Below are 26,012 nucleotides of genomic sequence, written 5' to 3'. Positions count from 1 at the left end.
GCCATTTCTAGTAAAAAAAAAAAAATAAAAAAAAAAATAATTCTGTCCCTTATTTTGTAGGCGCTATAACTTTTGCGCAAACCAGTCGCTTATTGCGATTTTTTTTTTTTTTTTTTACTAAAAATATGTAGAATACGTATCGGCCTAGACTGAGGATAAAAAAAAAACGTAAAAAAAAAAATTTAGCTATTTATTATAGCAACAAGTAAAAATATTTTTTTTTTTTCAAAATTGTCGCTCTATTTTTGTTTATAGCGCAAAAAATAAAAACCGCAGAGGTGATCAAATACCACCAAAAGAAAGCTCTATTTGTGGGGAAAAAAGGACGTTAATTTTGTTTGGGAGCCACGTCGCACGACCGCGCAATTGTCAGTTAAAGCGACGCAGTGCCGAATCGCAAAAAGTCCTCTGGTCAGGAAGGGGTTTAAGTGCCCAGTAAGGAAGTGGTTAAGTAAGAGACAAATAATAAAGCCTAACTCCAGCTAACACTTCTTAGGCAGTTATGGCAACTTTTTTTCCTGTTGGAGAAAAGTTTTAAACCTATGAATAAAAAGCTGGGCATTGTCAGTGTTACAGTAGATGGTTTTCCCCAACCTCATGTGGAAAAATAACAAATCTGCTTGCTGGAAAGGCAGGTAATTAAAGCGGGAGTTCACCCATTTGCGTTTTTTTTCTCTTTTCCCCATAGCTGGATGCTCGTTTTGTCTAGGGGAATCGGCTATTTGTTTTAAAATATGATCCGTACTTACCCGTTTTCGAGATGCATCTTCTCCGTCGCTTCCGGGTATGGGTCTTCGGGAGCGGGCGTTCCTTCTTGATTGACAGTCTTCCGAGAGGCTTCCGACGGTCGCATCCATCGCGTCACTAGTAGCCGAAAGAAGCCGAACGTCCGTGCGGCTCTATACTGCGCCTGCGCACCGACGTTCGGCTTCTTTCGGAAAATCGTGACGCGATGGATGCGACCGTCGGAAGCCTCTCGGAAGACTGTCAATCAAGAAGGAACGCCCAGTCCCGCAGCCCATACCCAGAAGCGACGGAGAGGATGCATCTCGTAAACGGGTAAGTACGGATCATATTTTAAAACAACTAGCCGATTCCCCTAGACAAAACGAGCATCCAGCTATAGGGAAAATGTGTTCTCCATGGGTGAACCTCCGCTTTAAACGATTTTAGAGGAGGGACACCTGAAAAAAAATAAAAACTTCTATGTTAATGATAATGACAGACTGCATCGTATTTGTCATATTTAAAGGTTGCTAATATTCACAGTATATTCCATTTATTATTCATGTTATTATTAATATTACGTACTATTCCACTGCATTCATCTCCCATATGAATCTAATAGCTCTTCATGTGTTTGTCTGCAGGATTTGGAAACATCTCGCCTCGAACAAAGGGTGGGAAGATTTTCTGCATTATCTATGCTCTTCTGGGAATTCCTCTCTTCGGGTTCTTGTTAGCCGGGGTTGGAGATCAGTTGGGAACTATATTTGGAAAAGGGATAGCCCGAGTGGAAGACATATTTGTAGTAAGTATATACAGTATACTATATTCAATTTTATAATTATTTAAAAGACATGACTAAATGACTGAGTACCAAAATTACATTTTTCAGAGAAGCTGCAACAAAAATTAACCAAACTACCAAAGCTCCTGCTCCATGCTGATTGGAGGGCTCTGACTCAGCAGGGGTTGTTTCAGACTTTTACAGAGTGGCCAACTGGCCACGTCTTCCACACCGAGAGCAAGGGTCCTTCTCTGCAGCAAGTTGGCAGAGAACAGGCTTTTCTACTCAGGCCTCGTACACACGACCGAGAAACTCGACAGGCAAAACACATCGAGTTCCTCGTCGAGTTCCTTGTTAGGCTTGTGGAGGAACTCGACAAGCTTGCTTTGCGTACACACAGTCAAGCCAAAATCTCCTCATTCTCAAACGCGGTGACATACAACGGCAGGGGAAGTTCGATTCCACTGGCTAAACTCTTGGGGCTGCTTTTGCTAATTTCATGTGTTTGCGTGTTAAATAAAAGTTTGGTAAGAGACGATTTGCACTTTTCAGTCTGTTACAGCTTTAAAAATGTGTTATCTCCATTACAAATGCTACTTTTACTCCCGTCTCATACTTTAATCTGAGCAAGCGCAGGTTTCTTAGCATACAGACGTCCGAGTTTCTCGTTGAAAACCAGCCCGTCGAGGATTTTGACGAGCCAAATCAGACTCCCGTCGAGAAAATAGAGAACTTGCTCTCTTTTTGGCTCGTCGAGTTTCTCGACAGTTTCCTCGACGAAAATGTACACACGACCGGTTTCCTCGGCAAAAAAATATCTCCCAGCAAGGTTCTTGCTGGTTTTTGCCGAGAAACTCGGTCGTGTGTACGAGGCCTCAGGCTGTGGCTGCTTTCCAAAGAAAACGGGTTCAATTTAGAACACTTTTTGTTTTTTCTTTCAAAACGTTTTTATTTTCGAAAAAGAAGAAACATAGTAACAAATAATAAATTGCAAAGACAGGATATTGTCTTAAAGTAAGATCAGAGGATGGGATACAACAATCGCAGTTTTACAAAAAATCAATGCGCACAAGCTATCTAAACACTGGATACAGACCAAAAATGAAAAACAAAAGAGGTGATCACCTATAGCGCATATAGAAAGGGAGCATATCCCCCTCAAAACATGTCATAAACTGCAAGACCAGTGAACCCCGAGTCAGCCACAGAGGTCCCAAACCCACAGGCGGACGGGCACAATGGGCCCCCCTCCCCCAGCACCCCCACAGGGAACTTGCTGTGCCGGAGGGTTGGAGCACTGATCACTGTATTAGTGTCACTGGTTCCCAAAAAAGTTTCAAAGTGTCTGATTTGTCCGCTGCAATGTCACATCCCTTCTATAAGTTGCTGATCGCCGCCATTACTAGTAAAATAAAAATTGCATACTATCCATAGTTTGTAGACGCTAAAACTTTTTGCAAACCAATCAATATACACTTATTGGAATTTATTTTGCCAAAAATATGTAGCAGAATACATATTGGCCTTTATGAAGAAATTCATATGTTTTATTATATTGGATATGTTTTATAGCAGAAAGTAAAAAAATATTTCAAACTTGTCAGTTTTTTTATGGTTTATAGCGAAAAAAATAAAAACTGCAAAGGTGACCAAAAGAGGAAAAGCTTGATTTGTGAGAAAAAAAGGACATCAATTTTTTTGGGGTACAGCGTCGCATTACCACGCAATTGTTACTTAACCACTTGTCCACGGGAGGACGTCATATGACGTCCTCCACTTTCTGCGGTGATATCTGAATGATGCCTGCAGCTACAGGCATCATTCAGATATTGCCGTCTTCAGCCGCCGAATCTGTGCATGATAAGAACAATCAAAGCGGCGCTTGATCATTCTTATAGGCAGCGGGAGGGGACGTCCCCCCCTCCCGCCGCCATCCGGTGCTTCTTCGGGCTCTCCCGTGCCATCGGGGGCCCGGAGAGCGAAAGGGTCGGTGCTGCCTGGAAAGCATAGCGATGACTTGTGACCAGATGGTCACCAGTCATCTCTATGACCGTCGGAGGCCCGGGCGCGACGTTATGACGTCACACCCGGTACCCGGAAGTAAACAAAGCCGCAATCGCGGCTGTCGGCATGTGATCTGTGATTTTTTTTCACCGATTTCATGCTTGTAAGCCTGGAGGAGAGATGTGGGGTCTTATTGACCCCACATCTCTCCATAAAGAGGACCTGTCACACTGATTCCTATTACAAGGGATGTTTACATTCCTTGTAATAGGAATAGAAGTGATAAAAAAAAAAAAAAAAATGTAAAAAAAAGTGTAAAAATAAAAAAAATTAAGTAAAATAAAAATAAAATAAAAAAACGCCCCTGTCCCTGTTATCTCGCGCGCAGAAGTGAAAACGCATGCAAGTCCCGCATGTGAGGTATCGTCGCGTGCGTTAGAGCGTGTGCAACAATTCTAGCACTAGACCTACTCTGTAACTCGAAAATAGTAACCTGTAAAAAATGTTAAAGCGTCACCTATGGAGATTTTTAAGTACCGAAGTTTGGCGCCATTCCATGAGTGTGCGCAATTTTAAAGCGTGACATGTTAGGTATCTATTTACTTGGCGTAACATCATCTTTCACATTATACAAAAAAATTGGGCTAACTTTACTGTTTTGTTATTTTTTTATTCCTGAAACCGTTTTTTTTCTCCAAAAAAAGGCGTTTGAAAAATGATTGCTCAAATACCGAGCGAGAAAATAGTTGCAATGACCGCCATTTTATTCCCTAGGGTGTCTGCTATAAAAAAATATATACAGTTTGGGGGTTCTGATTAATTTTCTAGCAAAAAAATGTTGATTTTTACATGAAGGAGAGAAGTGCCAAAATAGGCCCGGTGGACAAGTGGTTAAAGTAATGCAGTGCCATATTGCATAAAATGGCCTGGTCATGGAGGGGGTAAATCTTCTGGAGCTGAAGTGGTTATTTGATGTATCATCGTTGTGTATATTGCACAGGATAGTGGGAAGAGCTGAGGGGTGGTGTATGAACATTTTTTAGGTTAGCCTGTTTTTTGGATTATTTAAGTTGTGAAAGATGGTTGCTTGATGCTAAAAAATTCTAAACCTTACCAAAAACCCTAAAAAAGTATAGAGGTATACAAAGTCAACATGTTTTGTTAGTTTATTTAAGGAATTTACAAAGAATTTACAATAGACATTTGCAGCATGGCAGATATAATCCTGTCTTTTGGTGCAAATAAAAGATGAAATAGATTTTCAACCTTTTCCTCTGCCAATGTTTACAGAATCCTCTGCCAAATGCAAACTGTTCAGCTGATAAACAACTCAACACTGCAAATCGAGCGAAGAAACGCTCTGCCTAACGGTGTCTGCCAAGACCCTGCAATTCCCCCACACCTATTACACACCATAGAGAAGGAGCCCCCCTCCCCGGGGCTGTCAGTCCTAGCCAGCATGTGGAAAACAACTTATGTAACTGTTATCTTGTCTCTGCATAATTCCCCACCTGGGGAGAGGCTAGAGATTGAGATTAGGGCATTGCTCCAGACTTTTGCAAAAAGTTAACATTTTCATATCATTCACACTGTTTTTCATTGTAAGTAGCCCTATCAGTGTTAAATGGTTTGCCTCAACCCTTTAACTATCACTTTTGCTGGAAAGGTTGGTCTGTTAACCGCTTGCCGACCAGCCATTGCAGTTCTACTGCGGCAGGTTGGCTCGGCTGCGCGAATCGCCGTAGCTGCACGTCGGTCCGTTTAATAGCTATAGCATAAGATACGAAGAAAGAGGATGGATAGCCGCACTCCAATGACCAAACGGTTGTCTTTTATTAAAAAAAAACACAGCAAGTACATCACTTCACAAGGTGCAACAAAGGAACAGGTAGCCGACGCGTTTCACACTGAGCTAGTGCTTAATCATGCACTAGCCTAGCCATGATTAAGCACTAGCTCAGTGCGAAACGCGTCGGCTATCTACCTGTTCCTTTGTTGCACCTTGTGAAGTGATGTACTTGCTGTGTTTTTTTGAATAAAAGACAACCGTTTGGTCATTGGAGTGCGGCTATCCATCCTCTTTCTTTGTATCTTATGCATGGTCAGTGCATTGCCAGCACCCACGGCATCCTGAGTCAGTCCATCTCTACATAGTGACCCACCTGGAGCGGTGATCCCTTCTCTTCTCTAATAGCTATAGCAGGCGTGCATGCCCGCAGCGCTTCGCTGCGATGTCCGCCGGCCACTTGCAATCGCACCAAAGAGAGCTGGAATGGGGATCAATGTAAACAAAGAACATCTTCAATCCCATAGACACAGTGGCAGCCCATAATGCAGGCCCCCCATCTAGCATCCGCCCCCCTAATCTACATGCCGGGCACCAGATGCATTGGATTCAAAATGATAAGAGCCCTGAGGCTCTAATAGGCTTCAAAAAAGGGTGGGCTCGGGGCGCAAAGTACTGCACCCTGAGCACACCCACTTGTGTGACAATAGCGAATGAATATTTGCTATTGTCTTTCTGATTATCCTACTGGCCCATCTGGAAGCAGCTCCTGAGACCTGATTGGCCAGGGAGTCTTAGGACTACAAATCGTGTCTTAGGACACACTGGCCAATCATGTCTCAGGACACATCCTGTTCAGCCCGGAGGAGAACGGAGAATTCTTCATTCCCCCTGCCTCCTTATAGTTAGTCTCTGCTGCCGCCGGGGGTGTCCGGTGCTTGTGCGATTGCCTTCCCCGTCCACCGCGCATCTCCCGCGGGGGTGTGTTCACGGTAAATTTTGCTTGCGGCGATCGTCCGTCTTGGAGGGGGCTGGCGTTAGTTTTCCGCCCCCCCCTGAAATATTTAACACCAGCCACCACTGCCTAGACATAACTATGCAGTATGGGGGAGTGTTTTTTTTTCTAATCATGGAGCTGGGCTTTAAGCCATAGAAACCAATCCAAATGGTTGCACTCCCTTTATCCTCAAATCAACTCTTTATTGAACCAAAAACTATCCATAAAATCAGCAAACATGTACAAAAGTACACATGTTGGAGAGATAGAGGATATGCATTTCACACTAGTTGTTTGGAAGAAGTACAGCTAATGTGAAACGCGTCGCACCTCTCCCCTGATGTGTAATTTTGTACGTTTGCTGCTTTTATGGACATTTTTTCATTTACTAAAGAGTTGCTTTGAAGGTAAAGGGAGTGCAGCCATCCAAATTTGTATTTGTTCATGTGCAGTGATTAACTGGGCTGGCACCCCTTCTGTGCTGGAGAAAAGATTGTATTATTGGCTTTTCCAGGTAAGCGGGAGTGTGATTTATGGGCTTTAAGCCACTTGCCTGAAAAACCTGGGTTAAAGTGTTACTAGACCCAGTAATATAAAAATAGTTCATCTGCACCCCCACAGTGCCCACAGCTTATAAATCTTCTTTTTACATTAAAATACTGCCACTATATACCCTTTTGGCTGATCTGTATACCACGATCAGTGATAAACTGCACAGTTTCTCCAGTGCTGAGAGTTCAGGTTGGAGGAGATTTCCACTTCAGCCTGTATACACGTCCACATGTGTGATGCCAGTATCATGTGATCTGGCTAGCTCTGAGAATAAGTAATTATTCTTTCCAGCATAAAAGACACAACTGAGCATGTGCAGGTATGCTACTCTGCCTTTGTTAGCTGGCCTTCCCCAGATAGACAGTGCAGAGAGGGGGAGGATCTGTCCATACAGGATAAAACAGCCTTTTTACACAATGCAGAGGATTAACCCCTTAAAGTGGAGGTTCACCCTTTAAAAAAAATTCTGACATTACACGGAGTCGAGCCATCCTACCGACAGAATGCCGGTGTTTTTTTTTTTTCTCAGCACATACCTCGTTATCACGATTTTCACCTCACAGCAATCCCGCGGGAGTGGGCGTTCCCAAGCACTGCCTGTGATTGACAGGCTTCTGAACGGCGCATACTGCGCGTCACAGGTTGCCGACAGAACCCGAATGTCGGTGCGCAGGCGCTGTATAGAGCCGCACAGACGTTCAGGTTTTTTCGGCAACCTGTGACGCGCAGTATACGCCGTTCGGAAGCCTGTCAATCACAGGCAGTGCTTGGGAACGCCCACTCCCGCGGGATTGCCGTGAGGTGAAAATCGTGATAACGAGGTATGTGCTGAGAAAAAAGAACCACCGGCATTCTGTCGGTAGGATGGCTCGACTCCGTGTGATGTCAGAATTTTTTTTGAGGGTGAACCTCCACTTTAAGTTCCACAGGGAGTACAACAAGCATGCTATGCTGCATATACAGACTGATTTTACTGTTGTGGGTTTAGTAACACTTTATCAATAATACTGTATATCATGGCCAAAGCAGTGTTTTATCTAATCTCATACTTTTTTTTTACAGAAATGGAATGTAAGTCAGACAAAAATTCGTATCATCTCCACTGTCATCTTTATTTTATTTGGATGTATACTTTTCGTCGCCATTCCAGCGCTCATTTTTCAACATATCGAGAACTGGCATACCCTCGATGCCTTCTATTTTGTGGTCATCACTTTAACAACAATTGGATTTGGAGACTACGTGGCAGGTACGTTTGAGATTGTGTATAACGGGTGAAATCAGTCATTTTCTACGTAATCTAGAATGCAAATTCTTTATAGTCCAACTGAAGTGTCACATCATTTTATCTGTTTATAGCCCTGTGTCCCGCATGTTAACATACTGTATATAACTGCTTTCTGCAAATCCATTATAGCATTGCAGTTAGGCACACTGGGCCATATTCTCCTACATTGTAGGCGGGCGGCGCGTAAACCATTTACACTACGCCGCCCCAACCTACAGGAGCAAGTGTTGTATTCCCCAAACACTTGCTCCGTAGTTTGGGGCGGCGTAGTGTAATTGGCCCGGTGTATCCCCGCGTAAATCCAAGGGGGGGCGGCTTGTATTTAAATTAAGCGCGCCCCCGATTCTAACGAACTGCGCATGCGCCGGGCTTAAAATAGCCCAGTGCGCATGCTCCAGTTCTTGGCGTAAAACGTCAATGACGCCGACGTGTGCGTCATTGACGTAAAGTCGTATTCAAGAACGACTTAGTAAAACGACGTACCCGACAGGAAAACACGACGCGGACCCGACGCCATACTTAACATGGCGTACGTGGGACTGGCGTAAGGTTACCCTCATATAGCAGGGGTAACCTTACGCCTACGCAAACGGCGTAAGCGACGGTTACGCGACGCAAATTTGTTCGGGAATCGGCGTATCAGGCTCATTTGCATAAACAAATGAGACCTGAACGTAAACGCCACCTAGCGGCCGGCTGGGTAATTACATTTAAGATCCGACAGTGTAAGTGACTTACACATGTCGGATCTTAAGCGTATCTATGCGAAAATGATTCTAAGAATCACTCACATAGATACGCGGGCCAAAAAAGAGAGATACGACGGAGTATCCTGAGATACTCCGTCGTAACTATACTCAGAATATGGCCCACTGGGGTTGATTACTAAAAGCAAATAGACTGGTCGCTTAGCAATAGAAGTCAACTTTGCAGGGGAATTTACCCCAGATCTTGGTGAATGAGGGGAAGCTCTATCATCCAACCACATGCGAGGAAAAATTTTGTTTTTTTATTTTTCTTGCACGCGATTAGATATTCTATGCAAGGTGGACATTTAGCACATCCCCTCCTCTCTCGAGAAAATTTTTCTTGCAAAGTACAATTTCCCTTGGAATATGATCAGTCTATTTGTCTTAAATAATTTCCTTTGTGTTGCTTGAAAATAGTGATAGAATCTAAGATTCCCATATAGAATTATTGGCAGTAGTCCTATTACTAAGAATTTATAATCCTAGCATTTGACTTCAAAAGCATCTGCACTATTTCCTTCTTGTAAGCCCAACTAAACCACTCTACTTTCTACTCTGCATCTAAAGCCTCGTACACACGATAGGTTAACCAGAGGACAACGGTCTGAAGGACCGTTGTCATAGGTTAACCGATGAAGCTGATGGTCCGTCACGCCCACACACCATCGGTTAAATAACCGATTGTGTCAGAACGCGGTGACGTAAAACACAACGAAGTGCTGAAAAAAACGAAGTTCAATGCTTCCAAGCATGCGTCGACTTGATTCTGAGCATGCGTGGGGTTTTAACCGATGGTCGTGCCTACTAACGATCGGTTTTGACCTATCGGTTACCAATCCATAGGTTAATTTTAAAGTTGGCTTTTTTTTAACCTATTGTTTTTGATCGGTTTTGACCAATGAAAACGGTCCTTCAGACCCTTGTCCTCTGGTTAACCTATCGTGTGTACGAGGCTTTAGAACAGGGATATGCAATTAGTGGACCTCCAGCTGTTGCCAAACTTCAAGTCCCATGAGGCAAAGCGAGACTCTGACAGCATCTAGCATGACACCCAGAGGCAGAGGCATGATGGGACTTGTAGTTTGGCAACAGCTGGAGGTCCGCTAATTGCATATCCCTGCTTTAGAAGAATGCAACTACAACTTAAAGTCTTATTGCAACTTTCAACTTGTACGCGATAACAAAAACAAACTTCTGCTAATTATACTACCTGAATTGAAATACAATTTCATGATATTTGGGATTTTCTATTACAGTGTTACTAAACCCACAACAGTAAATCGAGTCTGTATATACAGTAAAGCATGCTTGTTATACTCACTGTGGCACCTAGGGGGTTAATTCTCTACATTGTGTAAAAAGGTTGATCCTGGCTTCTCTGATCCTCCCCTACTTCCACTGTCCCCTGATGATTTTCTGATAACACAGGGCCAGATTCACAAAGAGATACGACGGCGTATCTCCTGATACGCCGTCGTATCTCTGAGATCCGACGGTCGGATCTATGCGACTGATTCATAAGAATCAGTTACGCATAGATCTCCCTTAGATCCGACAGGTGTAAGTGACTTACACCGTCGGATCTTAGGCTGCAATCTTCCGCTGTCCGCTAGGTGGCGTTTCGTGTTTTACTCGCGACGAATATGCAAATGAGGAGATACGCCGATTCAGAAACGAAGGCCCGCCCGTCGCTTTTTTTTTACGTCGTTTGCGTTCGGCTTTTTCCAGCGGATAGTTACCCCTGCTATATGAGTATGAGGGGTAGCTAATGTTAAGTATGGCCGTCGTTCCCGCGCTGAGTTTTGAATTTTTACGTCGTTTGCGTAAGTTGGTCGCGAATACGGATGGCCGTAATTTACGTTAACGCCGAAAACAATGACGTCCTAGCGACATCATTTTGAGCATGCGCACTGGGAAATTTCGCCGGCGGCGCATGCGCAGTTAAATCGGCGCGGGGACGCGCCTGATTTAAATTGTACACTCCCCCTAGCCGCGGAATTTTAATTCCGCCGGGGGAGTTACGATCCGCCGGCGCAAGTTTGGAGGTAAGTGCTTTGTGAATACTGCACTAGCCTCGCAAAATTGCGCCGGCGGATCGTAAATCACATAGATTACGCGGATCTAAAGATCCGCTAATCTATGTGAATCTGGCCCACAGAGTCTATGGAGTCAGACTGCACATGCTCAGTTGGTGTGTGTTGCTAGAGAGGTTTTTTTTCCCTAGGAGAGTGCATATGATCAGCACTGTCCAGACAGAGGGTCAGGGGTCTTGTAGGCTGATAGGACAGTCAGAAAACTCCTACAAGCTTTAACCAGTGCTTGGTTGGCTTGACTGATAGATGTCATAATATTAAAGGTATTTAGCAGTTTGTTTACTAAAATAATTGCATTTCCATGTTCTATGTACTGTGGGAGACCAGATATAGTATACATGGTCCTGGGTTTAGTAACACTTTTAAGGACTGTTATTGAAATTGTAAAGAAATGATTTGACGTGTGGTCTGTAATCTCAATATTTTATATTCTAGGTGGCTCAGATATTGAGTATCTCGACTTCTATAAGCCAGTGGTGTGGTTTTGGATTTTGGTGGGTCTCGCTTATTTTGCTGCTGTTCTTAGTATGATTGGGGACTGGCTGAGGGTGCTATCCAAGAAAACCAAGGAAGAGGTGAGCTGACACTGACTAATCATTTTACGAATGCCCATACAGAAGTCCTCCTGGCTAGTTGACATGGTGGTTAGCGGACAGTCCAGTAAGAAAAGAATTGTAAAACCACAGCTGTGGTAGATATTAAAAAAAGAAGCATAAGCCCTAAGTCTGGAGTATATTCTAATGACTTGAAAGGGACTCTACATTGTTTTTATATAAATATATATATATATATATATATATATATATATATATATATATATATATATATATATATATATATATATATATATATATATATATATTTATTATAAATAGGAAATGTTGCATGTGAATAATATTCTATGTTTACCAGTTGCAGTCAGAAGGTAGAGATCAGTGCATGATCTATCCTCTGTGAATCATCTTTTTTAACCACTTCCGGACCGCCGCATGTACATTTACGTCCACAGAATGGCACGGACAGGCACATCAACGTACCTCTACGTGCCTGCCTAGACGTGGGTCGGGGGTCCGATCGGGACCCCCCCCCCGTACATGCGGCGGTTCCCGTGGCTTCAGGAGCGATCCGGGACGAGGGCGCGGCTATTCGTTAGCCGCCCCCTCGCGATCGCTCCCCGGAGCTGAAGAACGGGGAGAGCCGTGTGTAAACACGGCTTCCCCGTGCTTCACTGTGGCGGCTGCATCGATCGAGTGATCCCTTTTATAGGGAGACTCGATCGATGACGTCAGACCTACAGCCACACCCCCCTACAGTTGTAAACACACACTAGGTGAACCCTAACTCCTACAGCGCCCCCTGTGGTTAACTCCCAAACTGCAACTGTCATTTTCACAATAAACAATGCAATTTAAATGCATTTTTTGCTGTGAAAATGACAATGGTCCCAAAAATGTGTCAAAATTGTCCGAAGTGTCCGCCATAATGTCGCAGTCACGAAAAAAATCGCTGATCGCTGCCATTAGTAGTAAAAAATAAATACAACTATCCCCTATTTTGTAAACGCTATAAATTTTGCGCAAACCAATCGATAAACGCTTATTGCGATTTTTTTAACCAAAAATAGGTAGAAGAATACGTATCAGCCTAAACTGAGGAAAAAAATAAAATGTATATATGTTTTTGGGGGATATTTATTATAGCAAAAAGTAAAAAATATTGCATTTTTTTCAAAATTGTCGCTCTATTTATGTTTTTAGTGCAAAAAATAAAAACCGCAGAGGTGATCAAATACCACCAAAAGAAAGCTCTATTTGTGGGGAAAAAAGGACGCCAATTTTGTTTGGGAGCCACATCGCACGACCGCGCAATTGTCTGTTAAAGCGACGCAGTGCCAAATTGTAAAAACCCCTTGGGTCATTTAGCAGCATATTGGTCTGGTCCTTAAGTGGTTAAGACAACTGCTGTTCGGTCTACAATAAATGAGTAATAGGATGGACATACTTCTCCTCATTTGCTTGAAGAGAAATCAATTTTTACATTGGTCCATTGACATAATCAATACAACCTACACTCACCGAGCAATTTATTGGAGACATTATGTTCTGAGTAGGGTCCCCTGTTCTTTGCAGGCATTGATTAAAGGGGTTGTAAAGGTTTTTTTTTTTTTTTTCTAAATAGGTTCCTTTAAGCTAGTGCATTGTTGGTTCACTTACCTTTTCCTTCGATTTCCCTTCTAAATGTTTTTTTTTGTTTGTCTGAATTTCTCACTTCCTGTTTCTCCTCAGTAAGCTTGCCCCCATCATTTGAGCCGTTCTGGCTGGGGGTTAGTCAGCTTGCTCGCCCCCTCACTTAGGACTACACCCCTGCAGGGAGACGTTGTGAACTTTCACTGCGTCTCCCTGCAGGGATGTTGTCTCAAGGGAGGGGGCGAGCAAGCTGACTAACCCCCAGCCAGAACAGCTCAGATGATGGGGGCAAGCTTACTGAGGAGAAACATTTAGAAGGGAAATTGAAGGAAAAGGTAAGTGAACCAACAATGCACTAGCTTAAAGGAACCTATTTAGAAAATAAAAAACAAACCTTTACAACCCCTTTAAACATTCCACAAACATGGCTACATTCTGGTCCATGTAAACATAACTTCATCAAGAACTTTCTGTGGATTTGTCAGCTGCACATTCATGCTGTGGATTTCCCATTCTAGCATTTTCCTCTGCTGGTGCTCACATTTTGAGTAAACTCTAGAGACTGTTGTGTGTAAATATCCCACTAGATCATCAGTTAGGCCCCTTTCAGACTGGGGCGGGAGCCGCGGTGACGGTATAACGCCGTTAAAAATATCGGCGCTATACCGCCGGGATTGCCGTGGGAATCAGCCGCTAGCGGTGCGGTATTAACCCCCGCTAGCGGCTGATAAAGGGTTAATACCACCCGCAATGCTCCTCTATAGAGGCGCATTGCGGCCGGTATTGCCGCGGTTTCCCATTGTCTTCAATGGGAAGGAGCGGTGAAGGAGCGGTATACATGCCGCTCCTCTCAACGCTCCAAAGATGCTGCTGACAGGAGATTTTTTTGTCTCCCTCCAGCGCATCGTCTCAGTGTGAAAACCCTCGGGCTTTCACATTGAGTCTGCAGTGAAGGAGTTTTTCAGGCGGGATAGCAGCGCTATTTTTAGCGCTGTACCGCCTGAAAAACTCCTCAATGTGAAAGGGGCCTAACAGAAATACTCAAACCAGCCCTCCCAAACAATATTGTCAACGCCAAAGTCACTAAGATAATTTTTTTATTTGGTTTTGATGTGAACATTAAAGGGTGACAAAATGAATTTAGCCTTTTATCCCTGCCCCCCTAAAACAGGTCTATCCCCCCTTTCCCAATCCCTATACCTACAGTACCTAGATATCACTCAGAGACCCATGGCATTGTTTACATCCTTCTGCTGGGGGTTGTTAAAGTTCATTTTATTTTCTAAATAGGTACCTTTAAGCTAGTGCATTGTTGGTTCACTTACCTTTTCCTTCAATTTCCCTTCTAAATGTTTTTTTTCTTTGTCTGAATTTCTCACTTCCTGTTTCTCTTCAGTAAGCTTGCCCCCATGTTCTGGCTGGGGGTTAGTCAGCCAAAACAGCTTACTGAGGAGGAACAGGAAGTGAGAAATTCAGACAAAGAAAACAAAGAAAAAAAACATTTAGAAGGGAAATGTAAGGAAAAGGTAAGTGAACCAACAATGCACTAGCTTAACCACTTCAGCTCCAGACCATATTGCTGGTCAAAGACCAGGCCACTTTTTGTGATTCGGGACTGCGTCACTTAAACTGACAATTGCGTGGTCCTGCGACGTGGCTCCCAAACAAAATTGGCGTCCTTTTTTTTCCACAAATAGAGCTTTCTTTTGGTGGTATTGGATCACCTCTGCGGTTTTTAGTTTTTGCGCTTTAAACAAAAATAGAGCGACAATTTTGAATTTTTTTTATATTTTTTACTTTTTGCTATAATAAATATCCCCCAAAAATATATAAAAAAAACATTTTTTTTCCTCAGTTGAGGTGTATTCTTCTACATATTTTGTTCTTTCCAAAAAGTTTACTTGTGTTTTAAAAGTACAGCTATCCTTTAAAGATAAAACCTGCCATGTAGTACTTCTAATATATGTGTACTACTATGCCATCAGGGGAGCTTGGGGATCCCTCTTAAAGTCAGTAAAGGCTGATTTGCAAATTACTGGTTCATAGCTCCAGGGAAACCAGCATCTGTTGGCCTAAGTACCCGGCTTTCGATCCTCTGTACCATAATGTCTCGCTCACACTTCTGCATTCTAATCTGTGATTCTGGCAGTCAAGTGCCCTTGGGAACAGCAGAAATGGCAACATCAGAATCTTCAAAAGTAAAGGTTAAGGATGGCCATGCATTATACAATTTTCTTGTTTAAATTCCTGTAGATTTACCTTTGACTATGCAGTGCAGGGGTCTGCCTGATTGCATACAAATTGAAAGTGTTTAGGTTTGACTTCATATTATATGGATATATGTTCCCAATTAAGGGATGTGGCATGGGACTGTATGAATGCTATTTGGATGTAACGGGCATGAAAAAATATGGTATTAGCTCTGGAACCGCAGGAACCATACACCATGGACACAACGTGTATATATATATAAAAAAAAATAGTTTAATTTGACACATTAATTCATACCAAAAAGTGCTAAAAGAGATCATATGAGATGTTGTATTTCACCATTGGTAGAATTGCAGGCTGTTATATACAATAAGTCCGACATGTTTCACCCATTCGGGCTTCCTCAGGGACATGTATGTATATAAAACAATCTATGAATGAATGAAAATATGTAAATACATAGAGATACAGAATCATATGGAATATACATATCAAAAAATATGATTCTGTATCTCTATGTATTTACATATTTTCATTCATTCATAGATTGTTTTATATACATACATGTCCCTGAGGAAGCCCGAATGGGTGAAACATGTCGGACTTATTGTATATAACAGCCTGTAATTCTACCAATGGTGAAATACAACATCTCATATGATCTCTTTTAGCACTTTTTTGTATGAATTAATGTGTCAAATTAAACTTTTTTTTTTATATATATACAAGTTGTGTCCATGGTGTATGGTTCCTGCGGTTCCATATTTTTTCATGCCCGTTACATCCAAATAGCATTCATACAGTCCCATGCCACATCCCTTAATTGGGAACATATATCCATTTTCCATACCAGGGACGGCAATGCTTTTGGCTATTTCTCTATCTCTTAACGTGTAAGCTCTATAAATATATTCTCTTTCATATTATATGGTTTGGGTAAATTTAAAGGAAAATTGTACAAGGTAGATTGTATAATGCATGGCCAACCCAAAGCCTCGTACACACGATCAGATTTTCAGAAGACCGAACATCTGTTTTTTGTTGCATGCTAGTCTCATGTCGAAAATAAAGAGGTTACCCACAATATGAAAATTCTCGTATGACAGAATACAACTTTAGAATGTAATGTGTTGACTAGTTTTATATTTATACTTTCGTTTCTGAGCTCTTACGATTTTTTTCATACTAAAACTGTACTTATTATACGAAAATCGGACGTTGAGTTTGTGTAAGAAATTTTATAGTCTGCACATCCAGCTTTTATGTAGTCGGCTGTCTAAAGCACCATACTAACGATCCGCAAATCGGAAGATTGTTCGTCGGACAGAATTTGTGTACGGCCCTTTAGTTTACGTTTACATATTTTTACAGCATGTATAGTAGGCATTGCTCAGTGGGCAGAGCGTGATTTCCTCAGCATCTTCCCTTGACCAGTACCTGTTCGGAACCGAAACTGTAGAATAAATAAAAAAACAGTATTGTAAAATAAAATATAAGTGATATTAAACCCTCTTTTTTAAAGTTCAAAAAATGAAGTCCAGACATGCCAATTGTCACATATCTTTGTCCTTGAGTTTATTTGCTTTTGTCCTGGAGGGGCCCAAGATGGCTGTCCCCTACTGCATGTTTGCGGGTGTCTTCTTTTTTCTAGCCAGGTGGAAAGGAGAAAATCATGGGCCAGATTCACAACTGAGATACGACGGCGTTTCTCCTGATACGCCGTCGTATCTGTTGTTCTATCTATGCGACTGATTCATAGAATCAGTTACGCATAGATAGCCAGAAGATCCGACAGGTGTAATTGTTTTACACTGTCGGATCTTAGGATGCAGTACCGCGGCCGCCGCTGGGGGGAGTTTGCGTCGTAAACCAGCGTCGGGTATGCAAATTAGGAGTTACGGCGGATCCACAACGGTTTTTCGCGTTCGCTACGTCGTCCATAGTCAAGTTTCCCGTCGCAGAGTTACACTTTTTTTTTTGGTGCCTTAACTTTAGTCAGCAAGTGTATTGCTGTCTAAAGTATGGCCGTCGTTCCCGCGTCGAAATTTAAAAATCAACGTCGTTTGCGTAAGCCGTCCGGGAATACGGAAGTACGCTACGCGCGTCGCCGTTCAAAGAAATGACATCACGGCGCGCAAAGCACGGCGGAAGTTCGCAAACGGAGCATGCGCGGTAGGTCCGGCGCGGGAGCGCGCCTAATTTAAATGGCACACGGCCATTTAAATTGGCCCGCCTTACTCCGGAGGCCGCGGGCGTAGTTTTCATCGCAAGTGCTTGGTGAATCAGGCACTTGCGATGAAAAATTGCGGCGGTCTAACTTATCTAGGATAAGTTACGCCGCCGCGATTCTACGTGAATCTGGCCCTAAGTGTGTGCTAATAGACACACACAACTCCCTCCACTTCTCCATTTTTGGAGCATGTTTGGCAGGGCTTTTTTTCTCAGACAATAGGTGCAGGAACTCCCCCTTTCTGAGTCGCCCCTTTTCTCCGCCCCTACCCACCTCCCCAGTACCGTCCCTTTTAGACAATATAGAACCAAGTATCATTTTGTGGTGCTAAGTAATTTGTATGGGATTTGGTAATGATATCAAGAAAAGCAGTAAAATAAATCCCCTGCAGCCAGCAGCAATAGATCCCCTAACAACAATGGACCACCCACAACAAAATTCCCCCCGCCGGCAACACTAGACTCCCAGGAGCATCAATAGATCTCCGCACAGCCAGCATTAATAGGCTCTCTGGCTGCCATCAACAATAGACGCCTCCCTCAACAGTAGATCTCTTTCAGCAACAACTGTCAACCAGCAACATAACCCCCCCCCCCAGCAACAATAATAGAACCCCCCTGCAAAAATAGATCCCCAGCAGTGAGCATCAATACCCTGCAGCACACCCCAGCACCCCTTGCCATTACATACAGTCAGTCCAGAAGGTGCCGGAACTGCTTTCCCCCGCGTTCCTACTGAAAAAAAGCCCTGATGTTTGGGGAGTTAAAGCAAACACACCTTCCCATTGAAAGCAATGAGAAATGCGGTAAAAATGCAGAGAAAATGCACCAGCAATGCATGTTTTTGAGCCACATATCCTTTAAATAACCGCACCACATACATGATGAAATTATGGCAAAATCTTTTTTGCCAAATTTTTCCAGCAGATCTGTGTGAAAGTGCTCTGATTGAAGCCTATCCCTTAGCTTCCCTCAGACCCCTTTCACACTGGAGACGTTTTTCTGGTGCTTTAGCGCTAAAAATAGCGCCTGTAAAGCGCCTGAAAAAAGCCTCAGCTGCAATCCCAGTGTGAAAGCCAGAGTGCTTTCACACTGGGGCGCTGCGTTGGCAGGGTGTCAAAAAAATGCCTGCCAGCAGCTTGTTTGCAGCGCTTTAAGAGCGGTGAATACACCGCTTCTAAAGTGCTCCTGCCCATTGAAATCAATGGGCAGCGGCGCTGTAGCGGCACTTTGCGGGCACTTTTAACCTTTTTCCGGCCACTAGCAGGGGTTAAAAGCGTAGCTAAAAATTGCGGCGTTTTACCGCTGATGCCGGGGCGCTGTGAGTGTGAAAGCATTTTCAGTGTCATACAGAGGAAGGAAGTTCAGGGAATGGTACAGATCGATCCCAGGCTGACAACAACTGCAGGGGAGTTTCTGGAAATAGGGTGGGGGCCACATGTACTGGGACGAGTTTTACCTAATTGCTGTGAATGGATCAGAGCCCTTTCACACTGACAGCGCGGCCACGTTAGCGGTAAAGTGCTGCTAGTTTTAGCGGCGCTTTACCGTTGTTTTAGAGTCGCTTTTCGGCCACTAGCGGGGTGCTTTTAACCACCCCCAGTAGCAGCCGAGTGTTGCTGCCACGGTGCTTTGCAGGTGCTTCAGCAGCGCTGCTCATGGATTTCACCGCTGCTAAAGTGCCCAAAGACGCTGCTCGCAGGACTTTTTTTTTAACGCCCTGCCAGCGCAGCGCCCCAGTGTGAGAGAATGCAGGCTTTCACACTGGGACTGCAGATGAGGCATTTTTAAGGCACTTTACAGGCGCTATTTTTAGCGTTAAAGCGCCTAAAAACCGCCTCCAGTGTGTAAGGGGTCTTAAGGTAAAAACATTGAGGGGCAGATCCACGTAGCGCGGCGCATATTCCCGCCGGGCGTAGCGTATCTAAGATACACTACGCCGCCGTAACTTATCTTTGGCGGGGTAAGGTCGCACAATTTAAAACTATGTGATGGGGGTTTATGTAAATACGTTGTGACCCGACGTAAACAACTTTTTTTTAACGGCGCATGCGCCGTCCGTGGGGGTATCCCAGTGCGCATGCTCTAAATTAAACCGGAACAAGCCAATGCTTACGACGGTGACGTCATTCTACGCAAATCCCTATTCGCGAACGACTTACGCAAACGGCGTAAACAATTCAAATTTTGACGCGGGAACGACGGCCATACTTAACATTGAGTACACCACCATATAGCAGCTTTAACTATACGCTGGAAAAAGCCGAACGCAAACGACGTAAAAAAATGCGCCGGACGTACGTTCGTGGATCGCCGTAACTAGCTAATTTGCATACTTGACGCGGAATTCGACGGAAACGCCACCTAGCGGCCGGCGGAAAAATGCACCTAAGATCCGACGGCGTACTAGGACGTACGCCTGTCGGATCGATCCCAGATGCAGTCGTATCTTGTTTTGTAGATACAAAACAAAGATACGACGCGGGAACTTTAAAATTACGCGGCGTATCAATAGATACGCCGGCGTAATTCTTTTGTGGATCTGCCCCAGAGCCTTTAGTAATAATTTGAATTGTATTTAAAGCCAAACTTATTTTTGAGAATAGGTAAGTACACACATCTTTTTTATACCGGTTAGGCAGGATAGGTAGGAAGAGGGGGAAGGGAACATTTTTCGGAATAGTTATGCTTTTCTTCCACTTTAACATGAAGATGACACAAAAATTGTTAGTCTGGTTGCATTTTTAGATGGCTACAGTTAGTTTAACAATTGGTGATTTAACACATTCTTATTCAACACAAAAACTTACCCTAATAGCCGTATTTACAATGCTCTCAACTCAATCATGACTGCACAATATGTACCCTGCCTATATATTGTGAATTTTTGTTGCTTGTTTGAAATAATCACATCTATTAAAATTTCAGTTTCTATTTTCCCCAAAGGTAGAACAAAATAACCAACACTGTGCAGTTCCATCTAAACACTGATGTTATTAAGTTCTGCAAGTAAAATTCCCTTAAACACATTTTATGATATTCTGTTTTCTATTTCCACCTAAACACATCGTTGCCAGTTGGAAACAAAATACTTTTTGAGATGAGTTTTGCCTCTGGCAGAGTTGAGATTCATAGAAGATGGCAATGCAATGTTAGCTGGCAGAATATTCCCTATCTGTGGGGGCATTAAGAACAAGCTGTGATATCGAAGCGGCATTAAAGTGTTGCTAAACCCACAAGAGTAAAATCATTATGTATCTACAGTAAAGCATAAAGCATGCTTGTTATACTCACTGTGGAACCTAGGGGGCTTATCCACTGCATTGTGTAAAAAGGCTGTTTGATCCTGTCTTTTCTGTTCCTCCCCTTCTTCCACTGTCCTTAATCCATCTCCTGATTGAACAGGGGCTACGGGACAGGCTGCACATGCTCAGTTTGGTGTTTATTGTTAGAGAGGTTTTTTTTTTGGTAGAGTGCATTTAATCAGCACTGCAGGTCAGGGGTCCTGCAGCTTCAAAGGAAAGATCTGAAAAGAATGAAAGTTCTTGATCTATGATCTCCATATGACTACTATAATATGCTGTATGCAGGGCCGCCATCAGGAATTATGGGGCCCCTTACACAGCTTCAGGCATGGGCCCCCTGGAGCAGAGAACCGGGGGGGGGGGTGCTGCCGCCTGAAATTGAACCGGGGGGGCTGCCGCGAATTGAGAAGCGGGGGGGCCCTTTACAAAAAAAGAAGAAATAAAGAAAAATATATATAAAAAAAGGGGGGGGTAGCCATCCGGGGCCTTCTGGGCCCTTTAATAAAAAGAAAAAAAAGATATAGATTTTGTTTTTAAAAAGGAGGGTTGCCATTTGGGGCCCTAGGGATAAAAAAATAATAATAAAAAAATATATAAAAAAATTATAAAAAAAGGGGGTTGTCAAAAAAATTGGCCCTTTAATAAAAAATAAAATTAAAATATATTAAAAAAAAATATATATATATATATATATATATATATATATATATATATATATATATATATATATATATATATATATATATATATATATATATATATATATATATATATATTTATAAAAAATAAATAAATAAAAGGTTTTTTTTTTAAAGGGGGTTGCCATCCGGGCCCCTGGGGACCTCCGGGCCCCTTACAGGTGTACTGCCTGTACCCCCCTGATGGCGGCCCTGGCTGTATGTATTAGGATGTTACTGATTTCTAAACAAAGGAGATGGTATATTTTGAAGAAGGGAAAGATTGAACACATTTTTAATGACACTGAAAGAAAAATGAAAGAAAAAAAATACATTCATTTTATTTAAAACATAAAAAGTCTTCTATCTTATTCGGGGGATTTGGCCGAAACCAAACACAAAATAATTGAAATGGATCAGACTATGTTAAGGTCTCTCTGAGATTTGTGTTGTGTGAATTGATTTTTGTTTCGCATTTTTGCATTTTCTTTATTCCTCAAGTGTGAAAAAATAAAGCCCTGCAATTAAAGCATTAAGCCATAGCAGAATTATTTGTATTGCTAACAAGCTGGCTTCTGAATTCCACCAGAGGCTCAATGTGCCCTGTAAATAACAGCCGCCGGGGAGGTGACTCCGAGTGCTAGCGGCTTATAACAGCCGTTCGTTTGTTTTCTTGAAGCTGGCGGAAATAAAGGAGCACAGATTACTTCCTCTTGTTTTCTCATCGATATAAAAAGTTGGCAAGTTAAATACAAAAACAGATTAAGTGTATTTTCTTTTTGCATCTATCACCTAAAGCCCAGCTCCTTTATTTTTATTTTTTTAATTGTTGCCGTTGCCAATTTTTTTTTTTTAAAGTGCTGCTCACCTGGTCTCTACTTTCTCCTCCTCCATCCCTGCTGGCCTGTACTCTTCCAGTTTGAATGACATCTAGCATCATTCATCCCACTTCCTGTGAGCCCATGGCTTCAAGGACACAGCCCCTGACTGGTGCGGTCGAAACACACGGTATTACTCTCCTGTTTAGTTTTTGTTATCAAGCTTAACTGTTCCTAGATGGCTAGGCAATGCCAACTGCCATTGTGCTGTCCAGTGACAGTTCCCTTTGTGGCCACCAAGGAATTCTAATTGTACAGTGAAGCAGCAGCTAATACGGATTACCTATTTTGCCCTGAAAATCAGGGCAAAATCGTGGGTGCGCGATATACGCCGATACCCGCTTTCCCGCCACGAGTTTGAATACTGCGCCGGCATATACCGAGCGCAGTACACTCGTGAATCTTCGGGCAGACTCGGCGCCTCTCGCACTGACGTCCTGTACGTACAGGACGTCAGCGCGACAGTTGCCGAGTCTGCCCGAAGATTCACGAGTGTACTGCGCTCGGTATATGCCGGCGCAGTATTCAAACTCGTGGCGGAAAGGACGCCGCAGAAGGACGCCGGACCCGCCGAAGAGGACACCGGACCCGCCAAAGAGGACACCGGACCCGCCAAAGAGGACACCGGACCCGCCGCAGACCCGCCGAAGAGGACACCAGACCCGCCGAAGAGGACACCCGAAGCCGCAGAAGGACGCCAGACCCGACGAGGCCGCCGATGGACGCCGCGCAAGACACCAAAACTGTAAGTACAAAAAACCCCAAAAACTTATTTCCACAGGATTGGGGGCCACTTTAGGGGTGCGCGGTATACGCGGGAGCGCGTTATACCGCGATAAATACGGTAACTATGAAGTCACAGAAAGCCAGACCCCCGTAACAAGTGGAAAGGTCCATGTCTTTAAGTGGCTGGAGCCACCAGATGCTGCATGCAGGCAGCCCATTCATGTGTAGCGCTTCCCCCGCAGGAGCCGCTGATTTGTTATTGGGATCGGCATATTGAGTTACCTTAATGTGGCGTATGGGTGCAGTTGGAGAACAAAGCAGTGAGCGAAGGTCCAGACAGTGAATAAAGGTTCTCCAATGCTTTATTTCCTGGCCAAACACGGCCAACATCAACATTGAATGGGAAGAGCAGGTTGATGAAGAAAAGGGAAAACCTTGCAGTGTCAGGCCCGGATATTAATTGAGCAGTACTTGCTTAATAGAGTACCAAATTGTTATTCGTCGCCACTCTAGTTGGAGTGGGTAAAGTGCCCCCAGACAGACCCCCTCTCACAAGCTTGGCAGCCAAAGTGTCACTTAGATTTGCTGGGAGGAACAGATCTCTCTCACAGACCCGGCTCCAGGGCCTCTGCCACAGGCCAATTACTTTAGGTGAGTTAGATGGATAAATGGAGCGAATCCTCCCAGTAGGTTTTAGCATAGGTCACCGGATGACAGCAAAACGTACCTGTCAACATTCTGGTCACCAGATCCCCAATTGGTTCGTTCAAGCCCTGTTGGACAACCTGCCTCCAGGTTCTCCTCAAGCCGACCCCCCAATCGAACGGCACCCAGCCTGGGATCCTTTCAATAGAACTGGGGACCCAGTAAGTCACTGGAGTCCCGTTTTACCCCCGGATGAGGGTTTGTGTAGACTGCAATTCTGGCCTGGTGGGCCTCTCTGGCGGGGTCCATGGATGCGCGCACCCTGAAGGTGGATGCCGCACCTGGAACCGGGACCCTGCGAAACTTGCCTAGCACATGACACCTGTCACAGTTATACCCCTCCCCAGCATGCCTTGCGAGGAAGAAACTTCTCTAACTGGCTGCTGGGGAAAGTTGCTCTGCCAGAACCCCTCTGGTGCCAACTGCTGGCCAGGGATGGTATTGCATCCCTGGAGCACAGACTGACCCAGTGGACGTTTCTGGAGTGACAGAAGTCTCAATTTTAGCAAATTGTGAATGGGAGCAAAATAACTCTCCCATTCCCCACTAACTTTAGCGTAGTGCCCATACTAAAAGTAAGGGGGCGCTACACATGTCTATAGGAAAGCAGCAGCTGCATCGACAATGCAGCTCATCCCAATTTGATAGCCATGCAGGTGTGGGTGAGCAGCTCCAAACACACATTTCCCACATTCGGGGCTGCTCACTCCCACCTGAATGACTGTCAAATTGGGACGAGCAGCATTGTCCATGCAGCTGCTGCTTTCCTATAGACATGAATGGGCTGCCTGCATGCAGCACCTGGTGGCTCCAGCCATTTAAAAACATGGTCTATTCACGGTCTATAGGTGTTTATGTGAATGAGGCATCAAAAAGTACCTATCCTTGTGAGCATACCATGAGTGGTGAAACGCATCAAGGAAGGTTGACTTTGGGTTGGAGATATCACTGTATGCAGTCAACGCGCTGTATATTAAATACAGTATCTCACAAAAGTGAGTGCACCCCTCACATTTTTGTAAATATTTTATTCTATCTTTTCATGTGACAACACTGAAGAAATTACACTTTGCTACAATGTAAATTAGTGAATGTACAGCTTGTATAACAGTGTAAATTTGCTGTCCCCTCAAAATAACTCAACACACAGCCATTAATCTCTTAACCGCTGGCAACAAAAGCGAAAACAAACCTACGTAAAAATTTCCAAATTGGGCTCAATTAGCCATTTTCCCTCCCCTGTGTCATGTGACTTGTTAGTGTTACAAGGTCTCAGGTGTGAATGGAGAGCAGGTGTCTCTGGTCACTGGAAGTTCAACATGGCACCTCATGGCAAAGAACTCTCTGAGGATTAAAAAAAAAGAATTGTTGCTCTACATAAAGATGGCCTAGGCTATAAGAAGATTGTCAAGACCCTGAAACTGAGCTGCAGCACGGTGGCCAAGACCATACAGTGGTTTAACAGGACAGGTTCCACTGAGAACAGGCCTCGCCATGGTCGACCAAAGGAGTTGAGTTCACGTGCTCAGTGTCATATTCAGAGGTTGTTTTTGGGAAATAGACGTATGTGTGCTACCAGCATTGCTGCAGACATTGAAGGTGTGGGGGGGGGGGTCTGCCTGTCAGTGCTCAGACCATATGCCACACACTGCATCAAATTAGTCTGCATGGCTGTCGTCCCAGAAGGAAGCCTCTTCTAAAGATGATGCACAAGAAAGCCCACAAACAGTTTGCTGAAGACAAGCAGACTATAGACATGGATTACTGGAATCATGTCCTGTGGTCGGATGAGACCAAGATATTTGGTTCAGATGGTGTCAAGCATGTGTGGTGGCAACTAGGTGAGGAGTACAAAGGCAAGTGTGTCTTGCCTACAGTCAAGCATGGTGATGGACGTATCATGGTCTGGGGCTACATGAGTGCTGCTGACACTGGAGAGCTTCAGTTCATTGAGGGAACCATGAATGCCAACATGTACTGTGACATACTGAAGCAGAGCATGATCCCCTCCCTTCGGAGACTGGGCCACAGAGCACTTCAGTATTCCAACATAACGACCCCAAACACACCTCCAAGATGACTACTGCCTTGTTAAAAAAGCTGAGGGTAAAGGTGA

General features: G+C 43.8%; 1 protein-coding gene across 1 annotated transcript in view; it reads left to right on the top strand.

Moving 5' to 3' along the window:
• Window positions 1–26,012, top strand: part of KCNK2 (potassium two pore domain channel subfamily K member 2) — a 205,922-nt gene that overhangs the window by 164,855 nt on the left and 15,055 nt on the right. Inside the window, exons 4-6 of the mRNA XM_040351449.1 lie at window positions 1,371–1,531; window positions 7,912–8,098; window positions 11,415–11,554. Coding sequence (XP_040207383.1) covers window positions 1,371–1,531; window positions 7,912–8,098; window positions 11,415–11,554 — 488 coding nt within the window. The remainder of the gene's footprint in view (window positions 1–1,370; window positions 1,532–7,911; window positions 8,099–11,414; window positions 11,555–26,012) is intronic.

This window comes from Rana temporaria, chromosome 4, assembly GCF_905171775.1.
Source record: "Rana temporaria chromosome 4, aRanTem1.1, whole genome shotgun sequence".
Lineage (NCBI taxonomy): Eukaryota > Metazoa > Chordata > Amphibia > Anura > Ranidae > Rana > Rana temporaria.
This window is presented reverse-complemented; position numbering and strand designations above follow the sequence as displayed.